This window comes from Adiantum capillus-veneris, chromosome 13 (genome assembly GCF_014529385.1).
Source record: "Adiantum capillus-veneris isolate H3 chromosome 13, ASM1452938v2, whole genome shotgun sequence".
NCBI lineage: Eukaryota > Viridiplantae > Streptophyta > Polypodiopsida > Polypodiales > Pteridaceae > Adiantum > Adiantum capillus-veneris.
This window is the reverse complement of record NC_140943.1, coordinates 90,445,909-90,468,343: the sequence shown is the minus strand read 5'-3', so window position 1 is coordinate 90,468,343 and position 22,435 is coordinate 90,445,909. Positions and strand designations below refer to the sequence as shown.

At 43.6% G+C, this 22,435-nt stretch overlaps 1 protein-coding gene across 3 annotated transcripts; it reads left to right on the top strand.

The window, feature by feature from the left end:
* The first annotated feature begins 16,555 nt into the window (after positions 1-16,555).
* LOC147444434 (putative chloride channel-like protein CLC-g) lies at positions 16,556-21,178 on the top strand. 3 transcript variants are annotated; one of them, XM_086527038.1, is made up of 8 exons: positions 16,556-17,044; positions 17,138-17,510; positions 17,646-17,846; positions 18,074-18,251; positions 18,846-19,108; positions 19,202-19,474; positions 19,563-20,706; positions 20,878-21,178. In XM_086527038.1, exons 2-8 carry the CDS (start codon positions 17,218-17,220, stop codon positions 21,043-21,045), a joined length of 2,520 nt encoding a protein of 839 aa, XP_086383164.1. In that variant the 5' UTR covers positions 16,556-17,044; positions 17,138-17,217; the 3' UTR covers positions 21,046-21,178. The 3 variants fall into 3 exon arrangements, with proteins under 3 accessions (XP_086383164.1, XP_086383163.1, XP_086383165.1); XM_086527037.1 differs by having other exon boundaries at positions 16,556-17,510; XM_086527039.1 differs by lacking the exon at positions 16,556-17,044 and having other exon boundaries at positions 17,349-17,550.
* The last annotated feature ends 1,257 nt before the right edge of the window (positions 21,179-22,435 follow it).

The window sequence follows — 22,435 nt, the reverse complement described above, 5'->3', positions numbered from 1 at the left end:
GCACACCATGGCACTCCAATTTGGCATCGGTGGAGATGGATTTGGCAGAGATCTACCGGACGACTGCCATGTCATTGGCCTTGTTCCCATGCAATGTCAACGACAGCGTCGTCGTTGTTAATTGGGAAGGGCTAATTTAAGAGGATGATATTGCATGAAGCGAGGAACGTGAAGAATAGGGAAGCAAGCGGTGAGCAAGGGGAGGAAGAAGAGGTGAAGGGGGGATCTCCTTTTCTCTCTCTCTTTCTTGGCTATGCTCTCTCTTCCTCTCGACTAAGCAAGGGTAGAGCATGAAGCTCGAGGGATGGCTATGGCATGAAGGAAACCCAGGAGACGAGGTAAAAGAAGAAAAATCTCTCTCATCCACTGGACGAAGCGAAAATAAGCCATGGCTTTGAGGTAAGCAAGGAGTGAAGCCATGAGGCTTTGAAGGTAAGAAAAGAAGGAAAGAAGGAAAGGGTTTGGGAGCAGGAGGATGATGAAAGAGAGGTGAGCATCAAGGGTGGATGCTTCTCTCATACTCAAAGGCAAGAGCTCTCATAGAAGATCAAATAAAAAGCTTCAGATTCTTTGATCTTTCGGCTATAATATGGACAAAATTGGTTACAAGGGCAAGTACATGGGTGGTCACCTCGGATTTGGGATTTGACAACAGGAGAAAGGGTGCTATACGTTCAAGGACTTTGGAAAAGTAAGGGTGATCTCAAGAGCAGATGGGCAGGTATCGATGTTTGGAGTAAGGGCCAATCAACGTTCACTGAGGGGCTTGAGTGTATGTGGCTTTGAAGGCTTGGACATGCATGAGAAGACTCCAAGATTGTGATTGATTGGGATCCAGGCATCGATTCTAATTAGCTATCAATGCTAGAGCTGTTGAATTAACTCTATTCAAGGTTTATTAACACTGTGGTGATTGTTAGAGGTTGATCAGACCACACCTTGTACAAGTTCTTTGAATATAGATGATATAATTGCATTTAGGATTCCTATTAGTATTCACCTCTCACAGCTAGAGGCCCCACGCCTTCCCAGCTCACCTATCGAACCCTTAATCCCCCCACATCTTTGGTGAACCCGACGTGAAACGAGCCGGGGTGGGAGGTGCAGATTGAGACTTCAGAGCAGTTGCTGAATTTTATTAAAGAGTTCAATTTGAAAGGTTGGGATGGGAACTTTGTAGTTCCATATTTGGCAAAGATGCTAGTGTTGGCAAAAGGGTATCTACACAAGATGGAAACCAAGAAAACACAGCAGAAGAGGATCAAGGAAGCTATCGACATAGCACTAGATGCTGTGTATGAAGAACGGACTGTTTTTTCAGGGTATGATCGTGAGGACTACCTAGAGTTCTATGAGTTGGAAACCAAGTTGAGGGATACCAGAAGAGCTAATGATTAGATCCTTTGAGCAATTAGTGAGTTCAAATTTGAAGGAGCAGATTCAAGAGCTTATCAAAGCCTATGAGATGACAATTAAGAATATTTCAAAGAAGCTTTTATACAAGTAAGTGATGAGGATTATGCAAGATATCACGAACACAGTCCAAATCTATCAACTTAATCAAATATTTGAGAACAAGTATGATCAAAATTAGAAGCTGTGATTGATGAGTGTCTTCTACAAGATGTTATTTTCTTACAGGCTAATGATGAAGATATAGTCAAAGCTGTGTATGAGAAGTTGGGTTTTGCATATGCTTCACATGAACAAGGAATCTTTGAGGATGAGGCTATACAACCTCAAAATACACAGGATGAAATTTGCAAAGAACCTATGGATGCAATACAAGAGGAAAAGAAATCAAGGGATCAAAACGACGAAGTGGCTAAAGCTCAGGATGAAATTGTGTAGGTGTATGAGTGTAGCCCTATTCAAGTAGACATGCATGAAGATTTGGTTATACTTGATGCTTTTGATATCGACTCAAAATTGGAAAAAAAAATTGATACAGATCCTACCCTAGAGTTGATTGATGATGCAGATGTTATAGGTCAAAGCAAGGCTACTGTTGAGAGACACAGGACCATGGACTTGGGTATATCATATTTATAAGATTTTGGATACACTAGATATTGAGTGCTTGGATGTGCAAGAGTATGTGCTTGAAGATCTACAAAGTGATGATTTAGAGAGGGTACATACTCCTTCTTTATCAAGGGTTTGTGACACAGGGCTCACATTATGGCAGAATGATCATGAACTTGATGATGCTTATTCAGAGGGGATGCATAGAGAAGTGCAATCTCTCGGTGTGCATATGATTGGTTGCATTGTGCCAATGATATGGACAGGACAGTCAATGCAACTTTCAAATGTGCATACTGAACTTTGTGCTACAAAAGTTCAAAGATATTTGAATGAGGGTTGCACGGCTTGACAAAACAAATTTGCAACAGCTTGTCGCATGTTGTGCATGCTATACCAAGATCCTTGAGGAAGAGCGCACGATATGCCCTTGATAGGCTTGGCATGCCCGTCAGTCACTGTGAGTTGCCGGGCCTTGCTTGTGTGAACCACACAATTCCAAAGGCTTCAACATTTCTTGTATTTGCGGCTCAAAACCAGAAAATCTGGTTTGCCGAGGCTACAAAACCCCAAGGCATCGATGTGTACCTTCAATCTACAGGTCTCTGCCGTGGGCTAAGGCCCTTAGGGTTAGGGTTCCCAACTTGGGGTACCCGCTTGTGAACCCCCAACAAAAAATAAATAAATAAAAAACTGGCGATGGCTTCCTCAGCGGCATGCATGAAGCAGCGGGATGCAGGGAACTCCAATTATTGTAAGGCATAGGGAGCTGAGACATAGGATCCTCCTCCCTACCGCCCTTTATATAGGCCTAGCTCCTAGCTCTTGCCCTAAGCGGATCCCCAGTCCACACTGGTCCAGTCCAGACCCTTGTCCTGACATTACTCCCCCCTTAAGGAAGAGTTTTCGTCTTCGAAAACTAGAGTGAAAAGAATAAGTTTTCACAAAAGTTGTAAAGCAATAGACTTGACTGTAGACTAGTCAAATCATCTTAAAACCGTACCATAAGAATCATATCAAGAGTTGTAATGTGCATATGCTATTTAGCATATCCTAAATGTATGCTCTTAGCACCTCTGAATGGTGTAGCCACCTATATTTTATGCTCGTAGCAAGTTTATGCTCTTAGCATGTCTATTGTCCTTTCTTAAGTTGCAGAATATAAACCTTTGTTTATAACATGCTCATAACTTAAGTTAGAGGAATGATTGATGATTTACTCCTTCCATTCGAACGAGAGGTTTCATCCTTGAAGCAACTGGAGATTCTCATGCCGCCTTAGACAAAAGAGTGTTAAACACTAGGGCCCATAACACCTAGTGTGCATGTACTAACAAACCTTTATCCTAGCCTGTAGAATACAAGAATTCATGAATCATCATTCATGAATAACATTCATTTACTTAGGTAACACATTAGATCATAACAGGAAACACATGTTTCAATCTAAAGTGTAACGTTTTTCAGTTTCCTTGAAAGTGACTTGCTGAAGTAACTCATCGGCCAAGTTTAAGTCCTTGACTTGTTCTCAAATTTCAATAAACAACCATAACTAATGTTCAAAGTTGAGAACCTGACTTATACATGAAGAGACTAAACCTAGTCGTCGCAAACATGCTTTAACGGATAGTAAGTAAACTCCAAATAGAGCAATAAATGCTTATTAATTGGATATGCTTGGTGCTAATGTACGCACTTTGCATATCCTTTAGCCCAAGATTACACTTTGTAATCTGCCTATCCCCTTGGATAGCTGACAGTACTGAGGTGTGTTTCCCTACGGTTTATAGACAGTCATCCCAGATGACTGGTAAATGGGAATCACAATGTCGTGTAACATTGTTGAGGAGTCAACCATGTTCGGAATAACCATCGTGGTTAACTTGAAAAATCCACAAACACTCAAACCGAGCCATGACCTCCATTGGTGATTAGTAGACCCAAAAGTAATCTCCTAGAGATACTACACATAGAGTGCAAAATGCTTCATAAGCAACAACTTGAGGAATATGCATGCCGTTCCAAATCAGCCTTTGCTAAACACTAGGGCCCATAACACCCAGTGTGCATGCATTTAGCAAAAAATAGATCCGAATCTGTATATCCATGGGAATTTTTGCCAATACTTATGGCAAATGTGATGTGCCTAGCACACATTAAAAAGGAATGTAAATAGTTCTGAAAAGAAACTAAATACTTTTACTTGCAATCTTTTGCAAGCCTTGCTGAAACGTCTGAATCACAATAGAAGGTGAAACATTGATCACTTCTAGGTGCAGACAATGAAACTTTTTCATTAACAACTTATAGCCTTGCTATATGTATAAACAACCATCTGTAATGTTGTTTAGCAATACTTGTAGCTGAACAAGTCATTGTAAGTATCCGACAATTTATGGCCACTGAAAGTGCTCCTGATACGTCGTGCTGAAAATGGTCTACAAAACAGATTTGACTAGCACTTAGGGACTTTGTCGTGATACATATTTGAAATAGGGGCGCCAGTGTCAGTCCCAGAGACTCATAATTGCCACATGTGGAATATGTCTCAACTAAGGATGGATGAAAAAAGAACATCACGCAAGTACAAGATGTACTTGTGTGTGGAGGTAACTCTAAACACTCTGCGACAAGAGTGAGAGGGACCCTCATTCATTGCTCCACACTCGCTAAACCGAACTCCTTGAGTTCCTAGACCATGTTGTATCCCATGTGACAACATGTGCCAAATTGAACCCTACAAGTAGGATCGTAACAGCATAAGACAGAAAGATAGATTGGACACTTGGCCCAAAATACTTTGTGCCGACATGCCCTTGGCATGGCTCTGTAACAGTCAAGCGTACTTAGACGTCTTGAAAAACTAAGCAAAGCATACTAAAAATGGATAGCATCAAATCAATAGATGCGTACCTGGAGATTTGAACGTAATGTACACTTACCTGTATTCAAGAGGAGCACGTCCCCTACCTGAAAAGAAAAAACAATATTGCACTGGGAACTCTGGGTGTTGCCTTTGTAAGCCAAGCCCTTGGATGAGAATCTACGTAGTCAAACCCCTTGGTAAGACTCTTTGTAGAAACTGCTCAACTAGCAGATAACGGTAACCAACATAGTCAACCGTGTACAAAATGATTGGAATCAACTTAAAAAGTGTGTCCGTCCGCTACCACGTGTGGTAGATTGCGGAATTCTTTCCTTGAAAGTATAACTGGATGAGATCAAGTGTGATCCTCAATGTATATCAAACTGTGATCATTAATGCCTATGGGGTGATGTAACAATCACCCGCCGGGTCTTACCCCAAAACAGTATGTCCATAGACACGCCATAGTGCTATAGAGAGAGCAGGAAATCCACACAAGTCAACTGCTGAGCTCTTATGGATAGCCATGCTGTCGCAACTGATTGTTGCATCGATACTTCCTCGTAGGAGCTCAATTGTTGTGAGTTGAAGAGTATAAAAAACTCAACTTGGGTGTCACACTGAAAACATGTAGTGGAAAAATGACACCCTAGACATCCGTAATGACAAGGCTCTTGCTTGTCCAGTAATGTTGATGTGTACTTCCCTGGGTAGATCTGGTTGATCTTGAAAAGAATTATCCAAAGAATGCCAATAGTTAGGTCTTACCCTTGGCCTAACAATGGCTCTTAGCCAGTGTGGCTCATAGCCATTATGCAAAATAGTGTTCAATCGACGAACCGATGAGTACTAATTTGAGTAGCATCTTAGCCACGTGCTAGCTGTGAGTTAGAGCACCTTGGCTCAAACTGACTCACGAGCAAAAAATGTATCAAAAGATTCTGAAAAAGTTTTCATTAGTCTTGAGAGAAATCAGAGAGTGATGTCCTCAACCGTGAGAACCAAAACCATAAGTGCCTTGCACAGTTTAGACTGGTAAACTTGATTTCCACCGCTCTTCACGCCATTTCTATGGTAGCACGCCTGAGAAGCCGTGTTTCACGTGAAATTGGTCAAGCATTTGCCGGTGCACAAGAAACCATAATGTGACACGTATACCCTAATGCATTGATCTTGTATGCATCTTATTAATGGTGTCGGCGGCTGATCGTATATGTCGAGATTATGAAACTGGTTGTACCAAAAATGATTATTTCAGAAAAGAAATTGGTGCATAACACTACCCAATGCCAAAAAATGGACAATACTCTGAAAAGCCACATGCATGTATGCAGACATATAACTATTGTGCCCTGCACCAACCTGGAGTTTATGTCTAATCGCCAACTAATGCATCATGCTTGCGTTGTCGGACATGTGGACACTGCTTTTTTTGATGCGTTCCTAAGAAATAAAAGCATAATTTTTGACGCTTTGCCCGTTGGAAGTCTGATTGTGAGAGTTGCTTCCTGACCACGTTGGTCACGACCAAATCTGTATCGACAACCGATTTCTCTTGTACCTGCTGGACCTCTTTGGTCATAACTGTTGGGCAGAAAACCCCTTGGGTTTTTGGCGAGTGAGAAGCTGATTCTGGTAACATATTGTAAATTAATCGTGTGAGGTTGTCCACTTGCGTAGCCAATATTTGGACCCGTACAGCTAGCTTGAGAAACCGTGTCTCAAAAGTTTGCTAGTCCTGTCGAGTGACGAACTCCCTAGCATCCAACAAGTTACTATCATCCTCCAGAATATCAAAGAGGCTCTGAGGAGGAGGAGTAGATACTCGCGGAGAGAAAGATAGATTGCCTGGGTATGCATCCATCCCGGTTTCCACGTGGGTACCCTCCGTGAGAGTATCCGGCCACACAACATCTACAGGTGAAACAGATGCCAAGTATTTGAAGTCAAACATGTGTTGATCATCAATTTCCGCACTCATGGCGAATCCGTGTTGTGCGAACAAAAGAGAAAACAGTACCTTGGAGTGCAAAAAAACTCGTAGCCGTATCGAACACAGAGGCCGGTGATGAGCCGTGCTAACTTTGCCTGCGGTCGTACAGAAGGTGAATTTCAAGCCATGGTAGAATTCATGAAGAGTTGAAATCGTCGAGGAACTTCAAATTGCAGATGACATTGAAGGTGTCGAGAAAGTCAAGCTTCCCAATAAACAAAACTGCTTTTCAAGCCTTAAAGATTACTGCTTAAAGACTTTGCAAGTGTAAGTTTGTTGAAAACCGCACGACCAAGGCTCACTAAATTTCTTCAATTGCAGCAAACCGATAGATTGTTGAAGGTGTGCCAAATATTTGCCAAGATGCAGCACCTTGTCGTGCTCCGGTGATTGTTGCTTGTATGGAGTGTGTGTGGCCGGGGGTGGGCACGCACCCTTGATAACATAAAAGGTCAAAAAATTAACCCTTAGGTGGCCAAGGTGTGTATCTCTTGAACTCAGCAATGGCGGAAGAGCAAGCGATTGCGCAGAGGGAAGAAATTGTAGGAGCTCATTGTGTGATGCCTTCTGGCCTGCAGCCCTATGACGTGAACGTCATAGCTCGGCCTCGTGCACCTTTCAAGACCACCCTTGCGGTGTTTGGCGTTGGTCAAAAAACCGTCTCCCCTCACCTCAAGAGGCTCTACACACATTGCTTGGGTCTTGGCCCAGCCTTCCCCGCCTGTCAAGGGCGCTTCTCCACCATCGAGAATAGCATGAGCATGCAAAAAGCATGCAAAGGAAGGTCCACGACCCCCAGTTCCTAAGAATAGCTATGATACCAATGTAAGGCCTAGGGAACTGAGACATAGGATCCTCCTCCCTTCTTCATCATCGCAGTGGGATCATCTCACGCCTGACTTTGTTTGATTTGATGTTGCTCGCCATGCTGCCCGCATGTGTGCAGGGGATGTTTCACACGGCTATTCCCCTCTATCGATCCTTTGAGCCACCATAGAGCTAAGGGTTCTCTCCTGCGGCTCTACCCCGTCTTCGGCCAAGCTTGCAAATGGCCAGTCCCATGTCCACATGGCTCTTCCCCTCTATCGATCCTTTGAGCCACCATAGAGCTAAGGGTTCTCTCATGCGTTTCTATCCCATCTTCAGCCAAGCTTGCAAACGGCTAGTCCCATGTACGCATCTCCTTAGTTCAAGCTCGAAGCACCTTTGAGGTCTCTAAGGGCGCCATGAAAGATCGAGATAGATAGATAGATAGATAGAGAGAGAGAGAGAGAGAGAGAGAGAGAGAGAGAGAGAGAGAGAGAGAGAGAGAGAGAGAGAGAGAGAGAGAGAGAGAGAGAGATAATCGAAGTCATGCAAAACCTCAACTTCTTCCTCCTCTATAGCTTCCCCCCTCCTCCCTAAGCTCTGATACCAATGTGAGACCATAGGGTAGAAAAACATGCAAATAACCTCCCAACCATCCTATATATAGGCCCTTGGCCCTCTTCCATATATAGACCCCTTTACTGCATGTGTGTCCGGCACATTTCCAGGGTCGTGCCCGCCTAGTCCTACCCTTGGCATGACATCACCTAATAAAAATGTAACCTATCATGTGAGTTCAACAGAAGGGTATTTAAAGTTCTTGAAACTTACAAAAATATATATACAGAAGGGCATTATTTTTTCAAATTTGAAAAGAACATACAGATTTTAAAGATTATATTCTTAACAAAATTCACAGATAAGGGGTTATACAAACATGTCTTGAACGCACGTGATATGGTAGTTTTACACATAGTGAGCCCCCCGAGGGCATTGCCACTGGCATATAGAATAGCACCCCTTGCCACAACTATACACCACCACTATTGTTAGTCAGGAGTTGTTGTGAGCCAAGAAAGCAGCTACACAAGTAAACATGGAGGGGAAGAGAATAAGTATTTCTTTTGTGAGCTCACTTAAACACTATGCTAACAGGTCCTAGATGAGCTTCCTATCCGCAATGTAGTATCATGAAGTGCATTGATTGTAGGATATATTCAACAGAGTCACGTTCACAAAGCTAAGCCAGGATTCTGGTCCCCCTCCCTGCCACACATCAGACTCTAGATCAACCTGAGCTCTGATCCTCAAGAGTCAGTGAGGTGAGATAGCAAGCAAGAGAGAAATATATAATTTCACGCTGGAAGGGGTCATTGAGAACCATCGACATGCAAAAGGTTGTCGATCTATCGGCTTCAACCCAAAAATGGATTCAAGGAAAGCAAGGCTTTCAGTTATCCGACATTGCCACCAATGTGGAGCCATGACCTTTACGCCAATAATCGCTTCATAACTGTTAGAGATGGCGATAACGACGTTTCCGATGGCCGGTAAGTACAATAAACTTGAAATTGATGTTTCTTCTTCATTTCAATTTTGCAGAAGTTTTTGCATTAGTGAACATGAGCTTCAAGACCATTGTTTATGGTGGAAGGGGACCTTGTTCCAAGGGATGTTTGTCAAGGACAAACGTCAAGGTGTAAGTATGACCGACAAAACTGCAAAAATGGTTGTTTAGCAGTACATGCAAGTACACGCAAGGCATGTGGCTTCAATGGTAAACTTGTGATTGTATGAGTCAAGTACTCGGCAAGGACGATCATTAACTGTCATTCCATGGTACTGCTATTATGTTTTGGACGAGTACCAACTATAGTACGACAAGTTCATGCAAGGCCTATGACTTGTCGTCCACATTTCTTCTCGCCTACCTTTGCTCGGCATGGGCGACAGTTTGAGGAACCAACAAACGTATCTCTAATTAGAGCTTCAATCGATTCAGATGGTCTTATATAGTCAAGGACAACCGTAATCAAGCTCAGCAGGTACACATTCATACCTTGTAAGTATTTTTTTGCTTTGCAATATGATGTACAAGTAGACAAGGTCCATTATTTGTGAATGATCGACAAGGTCGACTCTCTTTGCTATGACATTCAACAATGGCATTTATTGGCAATGAGGTTAGACGTATTTATGTGAAGCACGGCTTCACTTTCAGCATATGGTATGGAAACTTCCCACGTTTGGAGTATGCTATCAACACACGACCTTGGGGAATTTCTCCATATGTTTGCAGGGTTTTCCAGGGGGTGTATATGATACATGTGATAGCTCTCTCTCGTGTAGAAAAATTGGCTAGGAGCCAGATTCAAATGAGTTTAACCTCACAGAATCCCTACCAATCTAGCCGGTGCAATGCACTTCTGGTTTTGGGCTCTCACCTTTGAGGCCGTCACTCTCGCCAAGGGCTTACCACTCTGCATGCAAGGCATGCTAGCCAGGTGAACTCCATCACTTTTTGGTTTACGCTTCCGCTATATCACCAAACACTCTGTCAAGGACAAGCTAAGTTCTGGATTGTTTGACATGATTTTTGGTTGCTGTCAACGCAGCACAACACTAAAAAGAACCTAAAACTTGGACTTGATTCACAGGCAAAGTTCCCTATTCAAGTCATCCTCGTACAATCATGACCCCATACAAGGTAGATGGATCAAGTGTAAAGTGTGAGCTTTGTCCTAAGGTGTGAGTCAAGGAGAGGAGAGTGGATTTATCCCACATACTGTGGAGCAAGGCTGTAGAGCTACTTAAAGCTCATTTCTTGAATCAATAAACAACAACTCATTTTGCACTACATACTTGTCTATGGTGAGCTTGTGCTAAGCTAAGTCAATACACAAGATTGTGTTTATGAGTCCAAGCTAATCCTATCTTGGAACCTAATTCACTTGAGTGATAAGCTTGCTTACACACACTCACACACTTGCACCATGTTTCTCTTTCATCCACCATAGCTAGCACGATCCAAATCCTAACATTTGGTATCAGAGCCATGGTGTGCTAGCTAGGATTTTCATTATGCATTAGTGTGTGTTAATCATTAGCATCTCCATTAGATGGATTAGCATTTCATTATCACGGCCCATTAACATTCTTTTGCATCTCACTAATTAGGCCTTAATCTAGTTGTGTGTGGGCATGTCCTTGGCACACCCAAGAGGCCACTACCCTCCATGACTAGATATGTTTGATTAGGGAAAATATTAGCATCCAATTTTTGCATTTCTAAGTCACTTTTGTGTCAATCTTCTAGTGATTTGCACCTCCAATTAATTTCTCCATTTTCGCAATTGCCTAACAACATTGACCTCATCTGGAAGTACTCGACGCAAGCTCTCCGTAGAGCCTTCAAGCTCTGCAAACTGAGCCCGAGAACTCCATTGAAGCTATCCCCAATCTTGCCTAAACTTAGGTGTGTGTGTGTGAGTTTGTGTGGGAAACTTTGCCGACTTGAGCTTAAGATTACTTTTTCCGGAGGCCTTTCCACAACCAAGCTTGTGGACTTGTTGGCTACCTCAAATTAGGAAGGTTATTCTTGGCTTGAGTATTTCGGGGTCAAAACCCACTAGCTATTTCGGGGAGACTGGGCAGATCTGAAAATCCACTCCAAAACAGTTTTTGAGCTGGGCGCGTCCGCTGGGGAGCATTCCCACGTGTGTTTTTCGCGCTGCCCGCTGCACGGAGTCCGACCGGGTTCTGTCCGCTGCCCGACGCCCCTGCCCGGCTGCCCACGCCTACCAGGCCGTGCCCGCGCTTGCCCGACTGCCCTGACCTCCGAGCGCTCAATCGCTTTCTAAAAGGCTTTCTGGTCCGCCCCTACGGGCCCCCCCTTCCCACGGTGCTGCCTCAAAGGCCTTAGCTCACTGGATTTAGCCCCATATCCTGCGGCCCCAAAAACTCGAAGCCTTAAGACCACTTAAAACCCCATTCCCGCGTTGCTCCCAACCTCCAAGAAGTTCAAAGCCTCCAAGATCAAGGTCTTGCTCTCTACAAGTTGTAGCAAAGACCCTGCCAAGATTCAAGAGCTTTTCCAAAGCAATAAACCCTAAAGCTTTCAAAGCCTCAAAGGCATCAAAGAAACCCGACCAAAGGTGACTTTTGTGAAGAGGGGCTTCACCGATGCAACGGTGAAGGGAGCTTCACAAAAAGGGGGGGATCTCTCTCTCTCTCTCTCTCTCTCTCTCTCTCTCTCTCTCTCTCTCTCTTACAATGAACCCTTAAAATTATCGCAACCAAGCACAATTTTGCAAATTAAATTTTTCTATCATCAATTGTGCACCGTGTAAAGAGGCAAACACTAGCTAGGAGAGTCTCCTAAGCTAAGACCCCTCTATTGGCACAAATGGGGGACAAGGGAATAGAGAAATTCAATGGGGAGGGATTTCACACTTGGCAAACGAAATTAAGAGGCTACCTTATGAAAAAATGTTTGTGGTCTGTCATTAGCACTGCCCTCGACCAATAAGCCGAATCCGGTGGAGTGCACACTAGGGCATGTACACTCATAGCAAGTGCACAAAATTTGGCCAAAGACGAACAAGCATTGGGAATTATCATCACTTCTTTGCATGATAACTATGTGCATTTCATAGATGAATGTAAGCATGCACATGAAGCCTGGCATGTCCTAGAAAGTAATTTTGGAGCTAGAGCCAAAAGAAGCAAAGTTAGCCGTAAAAGACAGCTTTACAAAGTTACGATGCTTCCAGGGGTGAGCTTGTGCTAAGCTAAGTCAATACTCAAGATTGTGTTTATTAGTCCAAGCTAATCCTATCTTGGAACCTAATTCACTTGAGTGATAAGCTTGCTTACACACATTCACACACTTGCACCATGTTTCTCTTTCATCCACCATAGCTAGCACGATCCAAATCCTAACTTCAAGATTTGACTTGTGTTTTCTTTTGCCTCTCTCGATGAGAGCGTCATACATACACTTTGTTGTATGCTTATATAATAAGCTGCAACCCCAGGCATAAGATGCACATGAGCACACAGATTGGGTACACACTACAATAGGTTAAGAAACCTTCCTCAACCCAGCATGCTATCTCTTTCTCTCTCTTTCTTATTTCTCTCGAAGAATAATGAAAACTTTCTAAGAAGCTTTTGATACATGTTTTGCTCATGAGTCATCCTGAGCCAAGGTGCTCTAACTCTCACCTAGAAAGTGGCCAAGATGCCACCCAAATTAGTCTTCCTCGGTTCGTCGATTGAACTCTAATTTATTATTGACATAAGGCTTATGAGCCACAAAGGCTAAGAGCCATTGTCAGACCTAGGGTAAGACCCAACTGTTGGCATTCCTTGGGTGATTGTTCTCAAGATCAAACAGATCTACCAAGTGGAGAACCCATCGACGTTAATGGACAAGCAAGAGTCTTGTCATTATGGATGTTTTGGGTGTCATTTTTGCACTACATGTTTTTAGTGCGACGCTCAAGTTGAGTTTCCGTCAGTCTTAAACTCACAGCAGTTGATCTATCCCATGGAGTCTAGATGCAACAAACAGTTGCGACAGCATGGCTATCCATAAGAGCTAGGCATTTCACTTGTGTGTATCTCTTGCTCTCTCTATAGCACTATGAGTGTCCCTACGGGTGATTACTAAATCACTCGCGGTTTGGATGTGTTTCTGTTAAATGCATGCACACTAGGTGTTATGGGCCCTAGTGTTTAACACAGATTTATTTGGAGCGGCATGCAAATTCTTGGACTTTATTCTTTTTGCACCCTTGTGCACTGCAAGTGCAATCTCTCTTGTAGATTTACTATGAGTTCACACCCGGCCATACACGATAATGGTTTAGTATGGGTGTTTGTGATTGGATGATCTAAACTCTATGAGTTTACTTTGGTTAGATTCACATCAAGTATACGACTAGAACCTCACTTGGTGAGTCGTAGGTTATCATCAGTCATGGAAGACTGTCTGTAATTGATTGGGGAAAGCACCTCACTCTTATTCTCTGCTATTCATCCCGTGTTGGATGGGATTCTTACAAGCATTCTATTTAGTACTAAAGGATATGCTAAGCGCATACATTAGTTAACCGTGCTAAAGAACCGTGCTAAAGGATATGCTAAGTGCATACGTTAGCAAGAAGCGACACAACCGGATCGGTTACATTTCTGGTTGGGAGTTTGTTTCACATGATGAAAGGCATGTTGCGACTAGTTTTAGTCTCTACCTATTATTCTCAGGTTATCAACCTTGATCATCAGTTTGGATGAGGTTGGTTACTAACAAGAAACAACAGCAAGTCAAGGACTTGGTTGGTGTTAATAAGTATATCAGCATGTTACTTTCATGGAAAGTTGAGCAGAGGTCTTATTGCACGTTCCAGTACCTTCAAAAAGTTTGAAACCTGCGTATGCATTTAGACACCTTTTAGTTGTGATAACTCGTTTAGCAGACTCAAGTGAGTTCTAAATGGAGTTCCACGCTATGTTGGTTATGGGTCGGTGAATCAAGACGGTAGCACAGGGACAACAATGTGGAAAAATCAAGATGTTATTCTTGATTTCATTGAACCTCCCACTGAACCGGGTTCCGATCCAACGAACCGTTGGATCTATGAGGGATGCCACGGTGGAAAACATTAGTGTTTTTGTGAAGATACCACCACTTGTGTTTTCGAGGACAAAAACGCTTTTCCAAGGGGAGAGTAATGTCATGCCAAGGGTAGGACTAAGCGGGCACGGCCCTGGCAATGTGCCGGACACACATGCAGTAAAGGGGTCTATATATGGAAGAGGGCCAATGGCCTATATATAGGAGGGTTGGGAGGTTATTAGCATGTCTGTCTACCTTGCGGTCTCACAGGTGACCTTCCCGGGGCAATGCCCCAGGTTAGTTGCACCATTGAGGAGCTGGTCGTTGATAATAGGTAGGCATACCATAGCTTACCATCACTTATAAAGTGGTGCAGTTCTAGCCGTTGTTTAAAAAAGGCGTCCATAGTGAGAGCTTCAACACTTCTCATTGGGATACAAAATGTTCCTGTGTGATGCATGCTCTACTAAAGTACTTGGTGTATGGCTGGAGGCAAGCATCTTCTCTAGGCGGACAATGCATACTAGATGTAGTTCACAGAAGCAATAATGCACCTCGTCGTTGATGCATGTGCTAGCAGGCTCTATCTGGTAGCATGTATGCGACCATCTCTCTCTCTCTCTCTCTCTCTCTCTTTGATATTCTACTCGTGTGGCACCATGGCTTTAATAGTAGACACTGTACACACGATGATTGGTCTCCTTCTAGTTAAAAGGGAGTACTCAATTTGAAATTATATATTTCTCTCGCACTTACTATCTAGCCTGACTGACTCTTGAGGATCATAGCTCACTTGTTGGTTGATCTAGAGTCATAACACGTGGTTGGGAGGGGGGCTGAAATCCCACCCATAGCTTCATGAACGTGACTTGTTGAGCATATCCTACAATCAATGCACTCATGAGACTACATTGCGGATATGAAGCTCCTCAAGGACCTGTTAGCATAGTGTTTAAGTGAGCTCACAAAAGAAAGACTTATTCTCTTCCCCTCCATGTTTACTTGTGTAGTGGATATTGTTGATTTCTTGGATCTTAACAACTAGTGAGACTGACAATAATGATGGCGTATAGTTGTGGCAAGGGGTGCTATTCCACATGCCAGTGGCAGTGTGCCAGGTTAGTTATGCCATTGAGGAGCTGGTCGGTGACAAAATGTAGGCATACCAAGCTCACCATCACTTAATAAAGTGGCGCAGCTCAGTAGCTGTTGTTTATGAAAGGCGTCCATAGTGAGAGCTTCAACACTACTCATTGGGATACAAAATGTTCCTTTGTGATGCATGCTCTATTGTAGTACTTGGTGTGTGGCTGGAGGCAAGCCTATTCTCTAGGCGGACAATGCATACTGCATGTAGTGCACATAAGCCATTATGCACCTTGTCGTTGTTGCATGTGCTAGCAGGCTCTATCTGGTAGCATGTATGTGACCATCCCCCCCCCCCCCCCCCCCCCCCCCTCTCTCTCTCTCTCTCTCCGGCTAGGGAAGGCTTTTTGAGGTATTCACAAACTTTGCACAAAGAAAGTTTAGAGCACCATCATAAGGACACTCTCTTTGCGGCCACGGTTTGGTCTTCGGGCCTTTATTCCTCTCTACCCGCATGCCTTGGTTTTCCACTCCACCATTCTTGGGCTTGAGTGGAGGTGCAAAGAGACACCAATAGAGATTTGGAGCAAAGAGGAGGGGTAATGCCTACAACTATCGATCACTGTATGGCGCATGCCATAGTATAGCTATCTCTAGAAGGATATCAAGGTTATAGAGCGAGAGAGAGGGTCATCTCCCACTTGTGCAGGTCAAAGAGAAAGTGCGAGCCACGCTCGCTCCCATTTGTGGAGGTTGAGCATGGACGAGTCTTGAACTCAAGACTTGTTATTCGAGAGGGATCTACGATAAGGAGTCTGCTACACTAGGGTGATAGAGAGGCTATTCGAGTTTTCTATTCTCTTCTCTCTCTCTCTCTCTCTCTCTCGGGTGCTCAACCTATGGCCTCTATACGATGGCATCTCAACATTTGGAGGTCTGCACGATGTGTGCACCAATAGGAACATTGTTGTTGATAGTGGTGATGCACACACTCAGTTCAACAACTTCACTAGGGACAGGGTACAGTTCATGTAGATCACAAGGAACTGTTTTCTACCAACTCACAAGTAAAATGGTAAATGTTTCACTTGTGATACCTTGCATATGTATGGGGAGTGTGTGTGTGTGTGTGTGTTGGTTGTTGTTTTGGGGGGGAGAGACTCTTAAGGATTGTGAAAGCCTTAAGTTGTACCTTTGTGCCGAAATTTAAATTGTGAATGTTCAGATTTTTGATTTGGCTTATAGCTATCCATAGCTCATAGCTTCTTCTGTGTGCGACATGCGAGAGTGAGGATGATGATAAGAATAGGTGCGCCGAGGAGGGAGGGGTCGAGAGCAGGCCGTGCCTGCAGTGATGGGGAGCTTGCGATGCTCATCTTGCCTTGTCTCTCCCTCTCCTTGTCAACACTGCTCACACCATTTTCTTGTCATCTAGTGCGCATATAATTCCTCTAGGGTTTCGAAGCCTATCTTGGATTTACTCTGGTCTGTGGCTGATTGAGGCTTCCCAGCAAGCTCGCCATATCTGCTGAGCTTTTAATTTGATGCTTCTTCCCGCATTTTTAGCAGGATATGCAGGCATTGAAGGTTTGAGCTTCCCTAGCCTCTGTGGAAGCTGCTACTGCTGACGATGAAGAAGTGAGATTGGGTAAGTAGAGCTTGTCCCTCTCCAACCTGCTGGGAATCGCAGTTTTAGCATGCTTGGAAGCTCAATCCCACAGCTTGCTTGTTTGATCTCTAGCTCAAGCTTGGCCTAAATCAACGAGGCTTCATACAATCCCGCTTCACCACTCTTTCGACCACTTTTCTCTCTCCTTGAATATGGAAGAGCCTGAAGAGCTCCGTGAGAATCTTGCTAGTGAGGCTCAATACCTGCGTGATCTTCCACCACTTAATCGAGAGACACCTCGGAATGCTTCTGCTAACGATGAGGATGATAATGCTTATAGAGAGGAAACCCTCCCTTCATGCACATCCGATCTCAAGCGCTCTCTTACTCAGCCCCTCCTCTCACCCTTGAACAATGGTCAGCAACAGCAGAATCTCTCTCGGGGAAGTTCCCAGGTTGCCATAATCGGTTCGAAGTATGCTCCTGTGGAGAGCCTTGATTATGAGTAAGTATGCATATTCGATCGTCTCTTCTTTTAAGCTCAGGCAAGTATAAGTGAGAGCATGATCAATCTCAATACATGTTTTCTTTCTTGGTTCCGAGTTCTGTTTATATCTCAATGTTAATCTGTCTTTAACAGAATTGTGGAGAATGATGTGTTCAAGCAAGATTGGAGAACTCGATCTCGAGCACAGATTTTGCAGTACATATTACTTAAATGGACTCTGGCATTTTTAGTGGGGATATTCACTGGTATCACTGCCTTTACCATCAACCTTGCTATTGAGAATATATCAGGATACAAGCTCTTGAAAGTTAATGAGTACTTCCAAGCAGACAGGTGCCATTTCTCATTCTTTTTTGTTTGCAACATGTTGACTGGTGTGTGCAAGTAGCACACACCAAGATTTATCTCAAGAAGAATACATGTAAGATGCATGCGTCATATTAAGAAAAGGTGAATATTTATCAGAACACTCGATTGCCTCGATCATAGTCCTCTCGCTTACAAAGAATGCGAGGGCTGATTGCTTTTAGCAGAGTCTAACTTTTAGCCACAATCTACAGGATTGCTTTGGCTTTCTCTATCTTGACAGTCACCAACCTTCTATTAGCACTTTCTTCATCAATACTCGTTGCTTATGTTGCACCTGCTGCAGCGGGATCGGGGATCCCAGAAGTGAAAGCGTACCTAAATGGCATTGATGCACCAGACATACTTGCTCCAAAAACCCTCTTTGTGAAGGTAAAATGTTCTGGGATTGGGATGCCTATTGTCCTTTATCAGCTTGATACTCATGCATTTTCTGATGTCGTAATAACTTCAGCACAAATTTTTATCACTTAATCTTGTTTCATGATCAGTAGATACATGGGGAGAATTATTATGCTGAAATCGTGCAACTAAGCAATGCATTTTTTTAAATTTTCCTATTTCCCCCCCCTAATGTCTGCCCCTTCTGAGCAGGCTTCAATTAGCTATGAAGCTTACCATTGCTAAGCATAGTACCAATTTGAAAGCGTAGTGGTAGTGGTAGGGAAGGACTTTGAGGCTTGCTTCATGTGAAAATAAAAACGTTATGATTTAAGCAGCAACTGCTTGAGCTTGCATAGCTCCCAATTTCAAAAGTCCTAACAAGGAATTATTCACGAACTACTATTTTTCATGCTTTGGTTTCCTCCTTTTTGAGAAGGCCATATACCAGATCTACTTCCATTGCCCCTCACTTTCATACCCCAATCGGTCTGAACTTCCAGTGCTTCCCTTCTTTCAAGCTTCCAATCTCACTTGAAAGCATTGGCTTCTTGAAGCACAGTTAAAATTGTTTGAACTTTGCAGGTGGTTGGAAGCATAGGGTCTGTGGCTGGGGGTCTTGATACTGGCAAGGAAGGGCCCTTGGTCCATTCAGCATCCTGCATTGCTGCATTGATTGGCCAGGGTGGTTCAAAGCGATACCATATTTCGTGGAGTTGGCTACGCTATTTCAAGAACGATAGGGATAGACGAGACCTAATTACCTGTGGAGCTGCTGCAGGAGTATGTGCTGCCTTCAGGTCACCTGTTGGTGGTGTGCTATTTGCACTGGAAGAAGTGACATCATGGTAATCTTTTGAATGCCATGTTGGTAGATATTAGAAATGTGAAGAAAGATGGAAAAAAACACTTGGCCCTCACTTGGGACATGCCTTTTGCAGGTGGCGTAGCTCCCTTTTATGGCGAGCATTTTTCACCACAGCACTTGTGTCAGTTGTGCTTCAAACTGGCATTATGTACTGTAGTGATGGCAGCTGTGGTCTATTTGGCTCAGGTGGTTTGATTATCTACAACATTGGAGATGTTTCTGTGAATTTTGGTCTAGTGGAGCTTTTACCAGTGGTAACTCTAGGAGTTGTGGGTGGTGTTTTGGGTTGTTTGTTCACATTCATCAACGGCAGAATACTTCGATTTTATTTTGCTTTGCATAACAAGTAATGTAATATTGTGTTTACTCGCTTTTGTTGTAATGCACATGAAAGGACGAAGAGACAGTTAACACAGTCTATTGTATTCTTGCAGCAATGGACCAATGATGAAGATCCTTCATGTCACCATTGTCTCACTCATTTCAACAGCCTTGATGGTTGGACTCCCATGGCTAGGTGATTGCATTGATTGCCCTACTGACATAGACGAAACATGCCCAACCACTGAAAGATCTGGAAATTTTAAGCAATTCCGATGTCCAGATGGCCAGTATAATGACTTAGCCAGTCTTATATTCAATGTCAATGATGATGTTGTAAGAAATCTTTTCAGTGTGGGCACTGCAAATGAGTTCAAGTACAAGTCTTTGCTTATCTATATGGCCCAAAGCTATTTCCTTGCCCTCATAACATACGGAACCCCAGTTCCGTCGGGGTTGTTTTTACCTGTGATGATCACAGGTGCCACTTATGGTCGTATGGCAGGTATGGTCATGAGGTCCTTGAACTCTGGGCTGTCAGAATTGGACGAAGGTCTCTATGCTGTGTTGGGTGCTGCTTCTTTTCTGGGCGGGGCCATGAGGATGACGGTGTCCATTTGTGTGATTCTTCTTGAGCTCACAAACAATCTGTTTCTGCTTCCCTTAACCATGCTTGTCCTCTTGATCTCAAAGACAATTGGGGATCTTTTCAATTACAGCGTATTTGATCAGATTGTTCATCTGAAGGGACTGCCTTACCTAGAAGAACATACTGAGCCTTACATGAAGCATTTGACAGCTCTTGATGTTTGTGGCAGCCCACTTGTTACTCTGAGTGCAGTTGAATCGGTTGAGAATGTTGTTGACATACTGCAAAGAACCAATCATCATGCTTTTCCTGTAATTGACGACGATGAAGTCACGAATACGCACATTTTGTATGGTCTGATTTTAAGATCACATTTGTTGGTTCTATTGAGAGGCAAGCAGTTTCTTTCATCGAAGACAATGGTGAGTAGTTTTGATTCTACCAAGACATTCAAGCCAATAGACTTTGCAAAACCAGGATCAGGGAAAGGAGTGACAATCAATGATGTCAGCCTCGATGTAAATGAGCTCAAAATGTTTGTGGACCTGCATCCATTTACGAATACTTCCCCGTACACAGTATTGGACACGATGTCCTTGGCAAAGGCTTACGCACTATTTCGAGGCCTGGCTTTGAGACATCTTTGTGTTGTACCGAAAATCGAGAATGTAAGTGGTAGCAGGTTTCTCTGAGCTCTTAGATATGCTTTGATTAAAGCATAATCTGTCAACCTGCTAGAATTAGGTGGTTTAGTCTTAAATTGATTCCCATGAAGCCACAATGCAAGGGCTGTACTCAGTTAATCGTCATTAACTCCTGTGTTGTCTTGGTTATGGCAGGGTTTTCCCATCGTCGGAATCTTGACACGTCATGATTTCATGGAAGAGCATATTTTCAGCCGATTTCCACATTTAAGGCGTAGTAAATGGGACAGCATTCGGGTGCAATGTGGAATCATTCAGAAAGCCTTGGACTTGGGAAAGCTATGGAGGCGTAGCAGTTTATGAGAAGTTTGCTCAGTATGTCTTCTTCATGCGCTGGAACAGGCCCTTGCTTTCCTGCATTCATTTTTTCATTCATTTATTGGTAATTAATATGGGCTTCATAACAAGTCAATGAATCAAGGTATTTGCTTGACCCTGTGTATAGTCCTATGCCAAGCGTTTCAAGCTGAAGCCCTGTGAAGCTGGAGAGAAATGTGGTTTATTGCTTCAGAGTGAGTTGAGCCTTCTGAAGGGATTGGTGTAGTGTAAAATGTTGAGGAGCCAAAACTTGGGGAGAGAGAGAGAGAGAGAGAGAGAGCTGGACTGTTGTCAGGTTAGAATCACGTATTCTGTGGTTCAAGGCTCAGAAACTCTTAATTTGCAGCGATGAGAAATTAATTTTTCTGCCATTGCATTTGCAAAAGATGTTTGTGTGGAAATGGTGTATGCACTAGGATTTGTCAAGGTTTTTGGAAGTTAGGTGCCGGAAAAAGCTTGGCTTCAGAGGGTCCATGTTAGCTAGTTGAGGCACGCAGGGTCGGGGTCATGAAGAAGACATACTGAGCAAACTCTCTCTCTCTCTCTCTCTGCCTACCTCTCCCCATTTGCTTTCCTTCATTTACATCCAATAGCCTTTCTGTCGCAAGCGTGCTAAATTATCAGCTAGTACCCCCTACTGGCAGCTTCATCAGTTTATTCAATTCAGCGCAGATTCCTATGCGAATCTCATTCTCCGGCTTCTGAGGAGTCAGGACCTCACCCTTTAAAAGTGGAATGCCAGGAGTCGATCTCGAGCCCCGAGGGCGTGCGGAGAAAATCGGTACCACGCCTAACCACAAGCGCCGGCTGCTGGTGTTGCCATTACTGGTACATTTTGAAAAAGAGCTGCTCCATCTTCGCCTGTCTCCTGCTGCTTCACCACCTCATACTTTTTCATTGTGCATCGCCCACCTCTGCCTTGGATGGTTGACGCCCTCGCTTGCGCATCACCCTCTGCCTTGGATGGCTGACGCCTTCGCTCGCTCACCCTCGCTCGCGCTTCCTCGTTCAGTTCGCAAGGGGATCTTCCCAGATTCTTGCTAATAAGAGATTAAAACTCTAATAAGAGATTAAAACTGATTGGGTGCCCCATACTTGGTTATCCCATTCCGATGGTCCTAAGCTTAAAAAAATATTTATGGGATGGCGGCTTTGGGCTAAATGTAATCGCAAACCCATTGAGAGAGAGAGAGAGAGAGAGAGAGAGAGAGAGAGAGAAAAGAGACTAGAGTTTATAACGGCTTAGAAAGTATCCCAACAGACCTTAAAGATGCAGCCGACGAGGAGAGTTGAACTCGAGACCTGTTATTCAAGAGGGAAATGGCATAACCATCTACTACACTTGGGAACGCCTTGTCAGCTTTCCACCAGACAA

What these genes read in the sequence shown, in the direction of transcription:
- LOC147444434 (XM_086527038.1), top strand. Translation starts at nt 17,218, where the DNA reads ATGGAAGAGCCTGAAGAGCTCCGTGAGAATCTTGCTAGTGAGGCTCAA. An exon ending in CAAAAACCCTCTTTGTGAAG is followed by an intron (nt 18,252 to 18,845) that starts GTAAAATGTTCT and finishes TGAACTTTGCAG; the next exon opens with GTGGTTGGAAGCATAGGGTC. An exon ending in TTGTACCGAAAATCGAGAAT is followed by an intron (nt 20,707 to 20,877) that starts GTAAGTGGTAGC and finishes TGGTTATGGCAG; the next exon opens with GGTTTTCCCATCGTCGGAAT.